This window comes from Pezoporus wallicus, unplaced genomic scaffold, assembly GCF_028554395.1.
Source record: "Pezoporus wallicus isolate ANWC-B61680 ecotype Strahan unplaced genomic scaffold, APGP_CSIRO_Pwel_v1 contig_2871, whole genome shotgun sequence".
In the NCBI taxonomy this organism is placed as follows: Eukaryota; Metazoa; Chordata; class Aves; order Psittaciformes; family Psittacidae; genus Pezoporus; species Pezoporus wallicus.
This window is the reverse complement of record NW_026640775.1, coordinates 4,023,028-4,037,094: the sequence shown is the minus strand read 5'-3', so window position 1 is coordinate 4,037,094 and position 14,067 is coordinate 4,023,028. Positions and strand designations below refer to the sequence as shown.

The 14,067-nt window shown below is 42.2% G+C and overlaps 1 protein-coding gene across 1 annotated transcript; it reads left to right on the top strand.

Annotated features, from left to right (window-relative positions):
- The first annotated feature begins 6,470 nt into the window (after positions 1 to 6,470).
- On the top strand, positions 6,471 to 13,627 carry TDG (thymine DNA glycosylase). The gene is made up of 10 exons (XM_057420565.1): positions 6,471 to 6,630; positions 7,135 to 7,283; positions 8,677 to 8,906; positions 9,386 to 9,455; positions 10,100 to 10,235; positions 10,315 to 10,397; positions 10,508 to 10,602; positions 12,075 to 12,246; positions 12,530 to 12,658; positions 12,777 to 13,627. Exons 1-10 carry the CDS (start codon positions 6,626 to 6,628, stop codon positions 12,908 to 12,910), a joined length of 1,203 nt encoding a protein of 400 aa, XP_057276548.1. The 5' UTR covers positions 6,471 to 6,625; the 3' UTR covers positions 12,911 to 13,627.
- Positions 13,628 to 14,067: the final 440 nt, after the last annotated feature.

Below are 14,067 nucleotides of genomic sequence, written 5' to 3'. Positions count from 1 at the left end.
TGTAGATACAGCAGTGCCGCTTTCCACATATTTTTTTTTAATTTAGAAACTGATCTCTTACAGTTGTTAACTCCTTTAATGCTGTTGTTCCTAAACTTTCACTCCTGTGTTTCTTGACAAAGTTCTGTAGGTACTTAACTGTCACTCAGACTAAATCCGTTGATACCAAATGGTAATGTAGACAGGTTAAACTGGAGGCACTGCTTTCTTTTCTATTCATTATGTTGGCTTTATGTGGTGGTTGGGTGAAGCACTACATTTTCTTACTTGTGCCTCTACTTTGAAACACCTTCATGTAGTTGGTAGAAAGTGTTTATGCTCAAGTGTTTTGTTTGTGGTATTTTTGCCTTGCTCTGGAAGAAGTATGTAGGAGTAGTGGTTCTGTACAGTGACTTCACTGAAGAAACACTCTTCGTTAACATAAGTTTGTGAAGTTGGCAGTTCTGCAATCTGAAGCAAAATACACTGTTCCAAATTAGGTGAGGGTACTGAACACTTGACGTGAAGGAGTTGCTTTCCATTTACTTTACCAGGGTTCTCCTGTATCACCCAAATACTGTTCCCATGCAATAAACACAAATGCCATGTATCAGTGTGGTTATTGCGTTAAGGTTTTTACAGAAATGTTGGCTTTATTGAAGTATGATGCCTGAGAGTTCAAGGAAGGGGAGCTGAGTTTTGGGTTTTGTTGCTTTTTTTAGTGAGTTTGGGATAGCTTTGGGTTTTGCTTGCTGTGGTAGTATCTTAGATGTACCCAAGAGCCTTTTGTTGTTAGGGCATGTGGACAGTATTCTACCCCTAGAGTGTAGTTCAGTAGCTAGCAACAGCGACTTCAACAGCAGTCCTTTGCTAGTTATTGGGCACATGCACCATTTCTTCTTAAAGCATGGTTCTCTTACTATGGCAGTGCAACTTTTGTGCTCTGTAGTAATCAACTGCTGCTGAGATTTTGATTTCGTACTTCCTAAAGTATCAGTTTACTAATGCACTTCTCAGTATTATCAATGCATACCCTTTCTTTGACCAGCCTGAGTAGCAAATACGGCATGTGTCTCCTGCATGGTTAGGAGAGTTTTCACAGCTAACAAAGCGGTGTATTGGAAGCATAGGGTTGCTTGCTATACTGTTCTTAACCTGTTACTTGTAGACTTGAGCAGCTGAAGTTCTTGCTGCCTTGATTGGTTTTAGGATAACATACCCAATTTCAGAAATAATAGAGCACACATGTGAGTCATGCTTTGCACTTCGTGTTCCTCAGCTGATTCTGTAATGTACAATATGCAGTGGTCCAGCTGCTTCCTTGGCCCTGGACTGAGAAGTGTTTGCTATTAATAAGCACAAACTGCAGTTGTAAGCTTGCTTTTGGGGTCAGCTCTGTGAAGCAAAGTGGTGTCAATGCCAGAACTGTTTCCCAGTCACCCTCAGGCTCTCTCAGTGCTGCAGTCACCAATTCTGGGGTTGTCACCTCACTTGCTAAAAGCCGGTGCATGGTCAGCTTTGTTCCAAATGGGCACCAGTTCCCTTAATGCTAGAGAAGGCTGGGGTAAAACATGCTCCCTGTTGCTCACTTGCCATCAGCAGCAAGATCCATTTAGAAACCCCAGCATATCACAATTAGTAATCTCCCCCTGCAGCCTTTAGAAAAGCAGGTCAGAAATCAACAACACAATGACAGATACCCTGCGAAATACTTGAGTACCAGGATAATGGTTGGTGAAACCTGGCTTTTTAAAGGGATATCTGAAAAACTGCTGTTGGTGATGTAGTTAGAACAGGAACAAAACACTGCTGAACTACTCAGTTTTGTCTCAGTAAACTTATGCTGAGGACACAGCAAAACAACTTAGTTTTGCTTGGGAACAGTGAAGGGAAAAGTTTCACCAGAAAAGACCCTGGACTAGTAAGATGTTCTCAGTGCTTGATTTCTTTGGGCTTAGCAGCTGGGGTTTACTTTGGAGCCTTTTTATTAGTGACTGCAGTCACTGATAAGGGTGAGACAGCAAACCTGTCATACAGTAATGCAGGTATGGGCAGATACGAACGGGAAAGGTTCTTGTTCTGTTCAGTTCCTTCTGTAGGTTAACCAATAGTTGCAGAAGTCTGTGGGAGCAAACCTTTCTTCTTAGGAAAGCCACTCCAACTTTAAACATAAATAACAGCTTCACAGCTGTAACAGGTGTACAAGTAGCCCTGTCAGCGATTGTTGCTGTATCCCTCTGCTATTAAAAGAGAGTATAGGTATTTTGCCACTAGAAATTTGGAGCTTTTTTGTTTCCTTAATGGGCAATTTGTCAGATTGTGGTTTTCTTTCCTGAGTTAAACCTGAGCATGTGCCTTGCTCAAGGAAAGCAATCCCCATCCTTCACCAGCATACCACTCAAACACAGGTTGTACCATCCTTGTATAACTCTGTATCTATGACCTTGTGTGTCTTCTCAAGTTCCTGCTGTGGGAGTTTTGCGGCAATCCTATTTCAGGACTGAAAGGTAAACCTGCACTATATTTACAGCTGTCAGTCAGTCATAAATGGAGGAATATGTTCCAGTGGAGTACAACCATACACAATTTCAGTGTAATCTGTGTGTATTCACCCCCTTTTAACACAACCATGTTGTAAGATCCTCCCCAGCCTTACAGCAGACCAAAGTAGATTTCCTGTCAGTGATACAGACAGAACACCAATGTTAACTTTGTTACGGCAGTTAGCCAGCACAAAGAGGAGGCCAGTGCAAAAAGTGCTGCCATGAGGAATCTGATCTGTACCTGCTGTAGTTCACTGCATTACATTCTGGGTTACATCCAGTACTACTCAGTTTTACAAGGGGGAAATGCAAACAGGTAAGCAGGGTTCTACTGCAGATGAACAGCAGAGCTTATTGAGAGGCCATAAAAACCTGAGTTTTCAATATACTATAAATGTCCTGTGCTTGTGAATCAGCTGAAAAGTTTCAGATTCCCTCAGACTTGCCACCATGAGTTTGCATCTTTAATTCTGAAGGATACATTACACTGCAATCAAGATGAAATCATAAGTGTTTTGGCACACAACTAACCAGACTTGCAACAACAGTATTTGCTGTACATTTATTTTTACCACTGCCTGTAACTGTTTAAAGGAAACAATTATGAAAGGAGTACAGTATTTCACACATAGATTTCTGCAGTTGAGGCAGCTGAACAAGTGTTTTATCAGTTCTGGTTTTCATAGCGCAAGTAAAGTCTGCTCACTGTTGTGAAGTCTGAACATCACTTGATCTTGCTTTTTAGACCCAACAGTTCTGTTTGCAGTTCTCCAGGCTTAGGAGGTACTTCAGGGATGCTCTGTTCAAAACAGGAAGACATCAGCACGGTGGCAGAAACTAAACTCACAAAGCAGTAAATCACACTCTGTAAGAGATGGCACTACAGCTAAGTTGTGATTACACTGCCCTCTTTTTTGAGCACAGTACTAATTCTTACACGCAAAACATCTTAAAAGTCAACCTATACCCTTTTTTATAATTTGACTTTTAAAGTAGCAAAAAATGATTTGAAAGGTACAAAAAGAAGGAATGGAGAGTTTGTTTTGAAAGAACAAAGCTTTCTGCCATTTAAGAAGGTAAGTTTGGTTGGGATGTCTACTACAGCTGCAGCTTCCACACAGGTTCTTGGTGACAGAAGAAAAAGTTTTACTGTTTCTATTGCTCTATTTTAGAAATTCAAGCACCAAAACTGGAGATAAAATTTAAAAGAAGGAAAAGACGCCAGATGCTGTTTCAAGACCTATATCTCCTCAAAATGTGTGCTACTTGAAACCGGTGTAGATCATTAGATCATTCTGAATACATACACCTATGAAGGCCACAGTGGATAGTATTAAAATACATAAATACTTTCACATCAATGACTTGAGCCTCACTGCGTAAACTTTCATGTGGCAGCTCAAGCATGGTCATTTTTAACCTTTCTCTAACTTGAATCCAGCAGTGTTTTTAAAAAGCAAAGTATACAAGCACAAGAGAGTGAGACCAGGCTTACAGCCTAAACGGTCTCCGAAAGACCAAACTAACCACTGATATCCCCAGTGGCTGAGCTCAGTTGGAGCCGAGCTCTGTGGCTGTAACGTTGACAGTTTTGACTGTCACTGCTTCTAATGCAAAGCTTTGGTCATCGTTTCCATTCCTGGAGGAACAGAAAGCCTGTTTAAAGCCTGGTATGGGCCCTTCTCGCCACTTCTGCGCGCTGTTCCCAAACCCCGGCTCTCCGCAGCAGCCAGCACCGCTCTCCTGTTAACGGCACCATGTTCCTAGCCGGAAGGCAGCTGCGCAGGGACGCCCCGACCGCTGCTCCGCTTTGCGCCCTCACGTAACGCAGCCGGCCCCGCGGGCACTCACAAGGTCGGGCCGGTAGTACCTGTGCACCACCTCGGCGCCCGCGAACATGGCCAGCAGGCTGGTCGTCAGCGCCTTCAAGTAGGTGGGCCACGGCACGCCGGCGGGCGAGGCTGCGCGCCGGACATGGAGGCCCAGGAGCTGGGCAGGTATCGGCGGGGGCCGCAGCCCCGCTCTCGTTTTCCTCCTTACCCCGGGAGGAGCCGGGCCCGGGGTGCGGCGGTTCCCCTCTCCCCCTGAGGCCGCCGAGAGGGGGGGACGCGCTCCCGGTGGGGTTTAAGTGAGAGGGGGCGCGGCGGGATGGGCCTAGTGCCGTGTGCGGCCCTACGGGGAGCGGGGTGGGGAGGCCCGAGGCGTTGGGCTGTGGGGAGCGTGGGGCGCGATGCCGGGTGTGTACATCCTGGGTTAGGAGCGCCCGGGGCAGGAGCTCCGTCTGGGACATGGGTTGATGAGGATCCGCGGGCGCTGGTGTCGGTGAAGTGGGACCGACGTGCGGTGGGGACCCGCAGGCGGGGGTGCGGGTGGTTTTTGAGGGTGGGAACAAGGGAGGAAAGTTAGTGGGTGCTCACGGCGGGGAGGTTTGCGGGTGGCATGGAGCAGTGTGAGCCCCGCCTGTGTGCGGGGCGGCGGTGCTGAGGCGGGTGAGGCGACCCTAGGAGGTGCGAAAATAGTTCTTTAAGTGTTCCATAACGTATACACCAATAATAAAAAATCGTGCTTCTCAAGCCGTGCAAGAATAATGACCTAAAAACATGTATATGAAGCTTGGAGGTAGGGGTAAAAAGCTCTCTTTCATCTCATTACTGTGCGTCGAGAGGACTTGTCCATGACAGGACGCAAATTGACCTCTATTTAAAGGGAAATTACTCTCGCAAGGAGACTTTATATACGCATTAAATAAGAAGGCATCTGAAGATTAGTTTTGTTTGGTTCAGTAAGTGTTCAAGTCTTTGATGTTAAAGGGAGCTCCTCCAGCGGGGGGGGGGGGGGGGGATGTATTTACTGTGCTCTGAAAATCTCCCCTGACTTTGTTAGGCAACTTCCCCAGGAGTCTGACAGACCTACATGCAGATTTACTGTCCTTGATTGAGGGCAGGTATTTGGTTCAAAATCAGTGGCCTGGTCAGAAGACTGTGGGCTACTCTAGCGTAAACCTGATTTACAGTGGGATTTTTAAATATTCATAGAATCACAGAATGGTTTGGGCTGGAACAGACCTTACAGATTACCTGGTACCAACCCCCGTGCCATGGGCAGGGACACCTTCCACTATACCAGGTTACACTGCATCATAGATCATCCAGTTCAATCGTAAACTTCACGCTGCCCAGTCCACCACTAAACCATGTCCCTGTATGTCACCTTTACACGTTTTTTAAATACCCCCAGGCATGGTGACTCCACCACTGCCCTGGGAAGCCTGTGCCAGTGCCTGACAACCCAATTTCCCAGTGTCCACTCTAAACATCCCCTGGTGCAATACGAGGCTGTTCCAGCTTTTCCTGTCACTTGTTAACTGGGAGAAGAGACCAATCCCTACCTCACTGTAACCTCCTTTCAGGCAGTTGTAGAGAGGGATTTGGTCCCCTCTGAGCCTTCTCTTCTCCAGACCAAACAACCCCAGTTCCTTCAGCCATTCCTCACAGGACTTGTGCTCCTGACTCTTCACCAGCTTCATTGCCCTTCTCTGGACCTGCTCCAACACCTCAATGTCTCTCTTGTAGTGAGGGGCCCAGAACTAAACACAGAATTTGGGGTGCAGCTTCACCAGTGCCCAGTGCAGGGGGATGATCACTGCCCCGGCCCTGCTGGCCACTATTGCCGATACAGGCCAGGATGTTACTGGCATTCTTAGTCAAATAGCCAATCTTGGCCAAATTTCTATGTATCCAAAAGTTATTTGGTGGCTTTATAATAGCTTAGAGATGACAAAATTATTTCCTGAAAATCTGCTGTTCATGAAATCTTTTCTATGTATTTTTATGGTGTGGAATCTGTGGACAAGGAGGCGGCTGTGTAGGTAGAAGGGAATGACAGTATGCAGCAGAAGTTTGTGGTGGTGGTGTGAGGGATGTATGTGACTAATAAATGTGGAGCAGATCTGTAAATGGAAAATTGTCTTTGTGCATGGAAGGAGACTGAATGTGTGTGTGAGCGCTTCTGTGTAGAATAAGTGTTGGGATTCAATATGTGATAACTGGGCAACATCTGCCGCATGATTTGTTAAAGCTCTCTAATAATCTGCATAGTAACTAATGCTGTATATACTCATAGTGCTTTGTAGCCCAGAATGATTCATCCATTACGTGCTGTATCAGATAAAGTAACTGACATAACATTAAGAAAATCTAAAACTTGTGAAACTTGAAGTCCAAAGAGTTTTAATTCACTTGTGTTGTAAATTGTTGGCATCTTTGATAGACAGTTTGCCTTCATAATGTGTGTTATGGAGTGGTTTGTTTTTCAGGAAAAAAAAAAAAAAAGGAAAAGCTCTACGCTTTGCTTACAAATGTTGTGTTTTTTCCACATGACAGTAATCCCTAAAGAACTGTACTGTTGGGTTTAACCTCACCTGATACCAGCTAAGCAGTCAGACTGCCTAGTGCGTTTGCATAGTTTACTGCCATGTTAATAGAGTTGTTGGAGAACATAAGTGCAGTACAAGCCAGCCGTGGTAATGATCGGTGTTTATACTCTATTTGGTGTGTCACTACATTCCTACGTTGTTTATAAAGTGTGTCTTTTTTTCCCCTCCCTTTCTAAGATACTACGCGTATCTTCAGCAAGCTCAAGCATTTTACACATTCCCGTTCCATCAGATGGTGACTGCGGTGCCCAACATGGAAATGATGACTGAGCAGCCGACTCTAGAGGGCATCCCAGAGCCAAACATTGCTCAGGAGCCTCTAAAAGGTACTTTGGCTAAACTCTGCTAAGTGAGATAGTGATCGGTTGGGTGCAAAAATTATTGGTCTTAATCTGCTTCTTTGGGCCTATTGGATTTCTTTTTCTTGATGCTGTCTGAGGAAGTACTGATGAACTGTGTCTTTAAGTAACATTCTTTTATCAGACAGTTGAAAAGAAGTAAACCCAACTGATAGTATTCACATTGTTCAGCTTCACAAAATTCTCTTGTAGCAGGAGAAGCAGATTCTTGTATCAGTAGATAAATTTATAATTTTTAGCTGATTTAATGGGGTTTAATGTTATGTTAGTGACGTTTTCTTTTTGAAGGCTGAGTTCAAAATATTTTTCTTTTTAATTTCTGCAAGAGAAATACAGTATAATACTGTCTATTTGAAATATTTTTTGTTTAAATGGTGGTTTAGTGTGTTGTAGTAATCAGTGAATTGTTTATGTACAGTAAAGATTGTTTGGGTTTAGTGAGGCTTATTTAAACAAATACCACCAGTGCTGGAAAGTGCCCTGTAGGTGACACAGGTTTTGTACTTTATGCAGTTCTGTGTTGCCTTTCTTTTCCCTCACTAGGATTTCATAGTAGTTTAGGCTTTACAGTAAGTGTCCAAGAGAAGACTCTTTGTTCTGTGACTTTGCTTGCTCTTTACCATGTAACAAAGCAGTGATCTCTGCCAGGCTGAAATTCTGATTCTACAGACGATATTCACACACTGAGTTTTGTCTTGCTTTTAATACTCACATATAGGTCAGAGCTCTCAGTATGAGGTATCCTATCAGCCAGTTCATGCAACGAAATTGCTGTTTAAGTGCATCCTTTGAGAAGTTTGTGTTGTTTTAGTTGTAATATATGGCCAGATGAAATGACAGGAAGAAACCCTCCAGTTTACAGTAGTTGTGACTGCTCAATTCAGTCAGGATATTATTCACTACAGTTAGGATGTACCTCAGCCCTATGCAGATAGGCTTCTTTTGCAGTTTTATTACTAGGTAACATGATGTCACCATGGGTATGCTGTTTGACTGCACTTTCAAACCTGGAACCTAAGCCTCAATGTTCTGGCATATCCTCCAAAAGAAATGAAACTATTTTGACAGGATTGTTGTGTAAACAACATAACTTTGTCACGAGATTACTGTTGGTTTGTATCCTAAGTCAGCATAGTTGCCTGTGAATTGTGTGTGTGCCTGTGGCACAGAGACACCCAAGCTAGCTTTGTGTTGAGCCTGCAAAACAGAGATTCATCAGAGAATTGTTTAAGTGAATGAATTTTGAAGGTAAGTTTAGCTGTCTGATTTCTTTTGGTACCCATACATTTAGCTCAGTCTTTCCGAATATCCACATTCAACATTAGAAATGTACAAAAAGGGTGTTTGTTGTGTGTTTCAGAAGTTAAAAAAGGAGGAAGGAAAAGAAAAGCCAAAGCAACTGAGCCAAAGCAACCTAAAAAGCCTGCTGCTAAAAAAGAAAAATCAGCCAAGTCAAAAGGCAAACAGGAAAAGATCACAGATACGTTTAAAGTCAAAAGAAAAGTGGACCGTTTTAATGGGGTATCTGAAGCTGAACTTTTGACCAAGACTTTACCTGATATCTTGACCTTTGATCTGGACATTGTAATAGTAAGTAGCTCACAGTTACAAGATTAGGTAGAGAAGTGAATAGTCTGTACTCACTGGTTATGATTTACGTTCCTCATGCCTACCTATCTGTATCGCTTATATGGCAAGATCTTGCAAGATAAAGTATATGAACTGTTTCCTGTGTGTAGAGCCGCTTTGCATTTTCTGTTTAAAATTGTAATAACATAGTTCTCATTTCTGAGAAATCTGAGGCTTACACATAATACAGTCATGAGAGACTGTTACTTGACACTTTATTTACTGGAAGCACTCACCAGTGGCTGTAAACACACAGTGAGCAGTTGCTTTGACGTTGCACAACTAAATGAGACTCTGGTATAGAATTGTCAATTTTCACATTTTTTAAAATAATGCTGGAAGGGACCATTAACTGTTTTGTTTATTGGCAGCAACTTAAAGAGAATTGAATAAGCATCCTTACTGTAACTTGCTTAAATTCCTGACTGGTATCTTTGTAGATTGGCATAAACCCTGGCTTGATGGCAGCTTACAAAGGACATCATTACCCTGGACCTGGAAACCATTTTTGTACGTTTTTATTTTCCTTTCTTCTTAGAGAATGCGAAGAACTTTGTTAGGACTTGTGGCATTTTAATTAAACTGCTTTCAGGTTTGCTGTTCTGCTTTTTTGCCCTTTGGGGATATTTATTTTTTTTAATGCGGAAAAGGATTTTGTTTTTAACCAATCAAGAGTGATTTAAATCACCCAAACAATAGCTTTATACACTAAATAAGAATGTAAGATGTCAATAGGTTCTGTCAGAGAGGCCTAGTGCAAGGAGAAACAATGGCAAGGGTATAAAAGCTGGCACATGATATTTGCCACATTCTTTCCCACAAAATCTGTATTGATCACATTCAGTGCCTGCTTAAGGGAAGTGCAAAATCTCAAGCTGTTTACTGAACTTAACTTAGAAATAAAAGCCTGGTTTACGTAAACAGGATCATGGTGAGGAATTCCTGTTTTTCATTTGGGATTTTCTATCCTCTTGGCAGTAGATAAAATAATTTTGGCTATTTAAAACTTTTCCAGTAGGACAGTAGTCTTCCCAAATTAACTGATGCCCTGTTAACAGATTCTTCTTTTAGCATTCCAGTACTTTGATAGTCAAGGGGGTTTTTGATTTTATTTTCCTTAGAAAAAGGCAAATGCTTATCTTCCTACTTTGCAGGGAAGTGTCTGTTCATGTCTGGTCTAAGTAATGAACAGCTGAACCATATGGATGACCACACCTTGCCGCATAAATACGGGATTGGATTTACAAACATGGTTGAAAGGACAACACCTGGAAGCAAAGACCTCTCCAGGTTGGATAACAAGGAGGAGTATCATGCTTTTCAATGGATGAATAGTTGTGATTTTAATGTTGAGTGCTTTCCCTTTTAGCAAAGAGTTTCGGGAAGGAGGGCGGATTCTGATGCAGAAGTTACAAAAGTATAAACCTCGTATAGCAGCTTTCAATGGAAAATGTGAGAACCTGGCTTTCCAATTATTTTCTTTTGTCAGTAGTTCTTTCCTCCCCTCCCGTGCCCCCACCCCCACCCCCCCCCCAATTTATCCTATATTCTCTTCATTTCAGGTATTTATGAAATTTTTAGTAAAGAAGTTTTTGGAATAAAAGTTAAGAACTTGGAATTTGGACTGCAGCCACACAAGGTGCCAGATACAGAAACTGTAAGTATTGATCAGGGGTTCCATTTTGGTTTTCTCAAAACCAGCAGAGTCTCAGGATTTGCACCACTTAAGATAACATCAAAGTTTGCCCAAAGTACAAGGGATGGGAAAGACTTAAACAGAGAAAGGGGAATAGTGCAGATTTCAGATACAGCTCTAATGCAGCTTCATTAGAGTTACAGGCTTTATTTGGGAAGTAGTGTATGAGGATTAGTAGGACAGTGCATTCTGTGAGGCCTGTCTAAAATATGAACAAAACATACTTGCTTTTATCATAACTGTCATCTACTTTCATCTGATCATCTGTGTCCAATGCCCTGTTATGTTTGTAGTATTGAATTTTGATACCAAATATGACCATGGTGCTATTGCACGCTACAGCTCCAGCCTTACTGGATCTGGGTGTGCCCAAGCACTTCCATCAGACTCAGCCTTCTTCAGCTGATTTACAGCTTGAAATTAAATTAAACACTTAAGATAAAATGAGCAGTTTGATGAAGAGTATATTAGTCACAGACATCTAGTGCTGGAAAGTATCTCAAGAGATCAGCTATGTCTCATCACAGATACGTTTGTTTAACTTCTTCATATAAACCAGTTAGGACAAAGGCAGTTACACAACCTGCCAATGTAGCTTGTTGCAGAGCTTCATTACCTTGTCTGTTCAAAAGTTTGGGTTGTTTTTATTTCTGTCCCAAATTACTGGTGCTGCAAGTTTAAGAGTTCAGTTTAAGCTGTGCAGCTTTAAAAGTGAGATGTTGCTATCAGAGCCTGAAGAACCATTACTGATTAAGTGCTTGCTTCTTAAGTAGCTCTTAAAGACTTCTGCAGTAGATGTATTTGTAAGAAAGATGAATAATCCTTTTTACTAGTACATGTTCATAAATACTGCATAGTAATAAAAATATTGGATACAGTTCCTTTTTCCTGAACTAATTGTATGCCATTAGTTTAGGGCAGTTGGCAGAGATAGAGATACTTAAGTTGGCTTCAGTCACTCTAACTCCAGAGTTTCAAACCCTGGCAAGTGTGATGCAGAGGCGCTTGGCCAAGAAGCCAGGCTGATGAACCTGTGACGCCTCCCTTGCTAGTATGGGGTGTTTGCATGCTGTACTTCTCTGCAGGCTTGCTGGCTCAGAGCTCTGCAGTGTGCTCCACTCTCTGACACTTATAAATTGCACTTCTCTTAACACATACTGCTACTACATCTCCTGCAGCACAGAAACAACTGGTCAGAATTGTCCTTCTTCAGCAGCTGGTCATCAGCCCTTCAGGGTGAGACTTCTGGCTGGCCAAGAAAAATGAAAGACTCCTTTTATCCTCTTCCACAGCTACCAGTGTATTAATTGAAGTTAGTGCAAAGGGTTAAAGCAGCAAGTTAACTGTTAAGTTATTCTCGATGTACTAAATACCAACTCAGGGCATTTAGCTCAGAGACCATTAATACTATTTCTCTTGCTTTTTGTCTCAAGCTCTGCTACGTTATGCCATCATCCAGTGCGAGATGTGCTCAGTTTCCCCGTGCACAAGATAAAGTTCATTATTACATAAAGCTGAAAGACTTGAGGGATCAACTGAAAGGCATTGCACCAAACACAGAGGTGCAGGAGGTGCGGTACACCTTTGACTTGCAACTTGCACAAGGTATAGTGCATATTTTGTTAATCTTTTATTGGATTAACAGCAGTTTCCCAAGCAGAAAGAAATTAAGAATTTAAGAAGAGGGGGGAGATGTGCTACGTTCTCTAAAGCATGCAGTGTAGAATTACGGTTTCCACTGTCTTTTTAATGCAGCCTTAATTATCTGGGGAGGAGCAGGGATTATCATGTAGAATGTGTGGGTGTTTTGTCAAGTATTCTCTGCTAAAAATGCTCTTTGATCATTTTTACTCTGCATATTAATACTTGAGGTCTTCTCTTTTGGCAGAGGATGCTAAAAAGATGGCTGTCAAAGAAGAGAAATACGATCCAGGTTATGAAGCAGCGTATGGAGGAGCTTACTGCGACCGTGCGCCCTATGAAAGTGAACAGTGCACTTTCTCTTCAAATGGAACTGGTAAAGTGAAGAACTTGGGGCATTCAGTCTCTAAACCCTTTCTCATGAATAAATACTTCGTGCCATCAATTGCATTTTACAAACTGTGTTTTCCTGTTTGTGTTTGGTTTGGCTGCAGGTAATCCACAGTACTGTGAGGGACCATCCTTTGGTGAAGTTCCTAATGGACAATGGATGACACAGTCCTTTGCAGACCAGATTCCACAGTTCAATGCTGGTGTGACACAGGAAGAAGAGGGAAGCAACATGTAAGAGCTGTGTCTTCTCAGCTATGCATACCTGCTGCAGTTTTAATGCAGTGCTCAAGATTGGTACCTCGGTTCTCCAACTGAAGCATTTGAATAGGATTTTATCTCCCCTAGTTATTTTATTCTAGTCCCCAAGTATGTGTGTGGTAGCTCCAATCAATGAACTAGAGAATTTTAAGGAACTGTCCAAGCTTTTTAAAAAGTTAGCCCTTTTTTGTATATGAGTTTTATATTTAATGTATCCCATTTATTGCAGGGTTTGTCATTTGTGAAGATTTCTTTGGGGCGTTAATTTCATTCCATGAATCATAACGTAGTTGTAACAACAGCAGTATACTGATGCCTCAATATTGGGATCTCTCATAATCCTTTTCTATCCTGAGAGGAAAATAGGAAGTGTACTCTTATCTTACATGAAATGGTGGTTTTAATCATGCACAGTTAAGCAACCTGTGCTTTTTTAAGTCTGACTTTTACCTTCTTAGTGCAGAAAGTTGTATTCTGCAGTATATTTTCTGGGTGGGAAGAGAGCGCTCTGTCTATTCAGGATTAACGTGAGTGGAGACATCATCTCAAGTCACAGCACTTTGGAGGGGAATTTGTGTTGCACAGGACAGGGCCTAAATATTGTATCTAAGCTGTCTTTAGGGTAAGGTTTCCCTGGCACTCCATCTCTTCCCCCATTAAATTCCAATGTAAGGAACTGGAATTCCTTTAAAAAAATGAATTCTTGAATTCATTGTTTTTGAATTCTGTGGCATTTAACTCTCAGTGATATCTGTGGGATTAGTCTCTTCAGCTGGCTTTTAGCAAGAGACAGTCCCTTTGCACAGATTTCATTGCAGGGAAGTGAAAAATCAGGCTCCCTGTAAAAATCACTTAAAGCTGCATCATTTACATCAGATACAGTTAGTACAGGGTGAAAGAGGTTTGCACTTTAGTGGGTTTTAACATCTGGTTCTCTTCAGTCTGTAAGACCTTAGGAAGAAGGGTGTTGTCATTATTCCTTGAATTAAATCTAAGGGCAGGTGTTCCATGAACGAGAAGCCATCTGTAGAAACTCCAGCTTTCTTCTCGGGAACTTGCTTAAACAATACACCTTTTTGGCCAATGTTAATGACTGAGAGAGAAATGAAACTCTATGCTTGTGCCTAACCATCA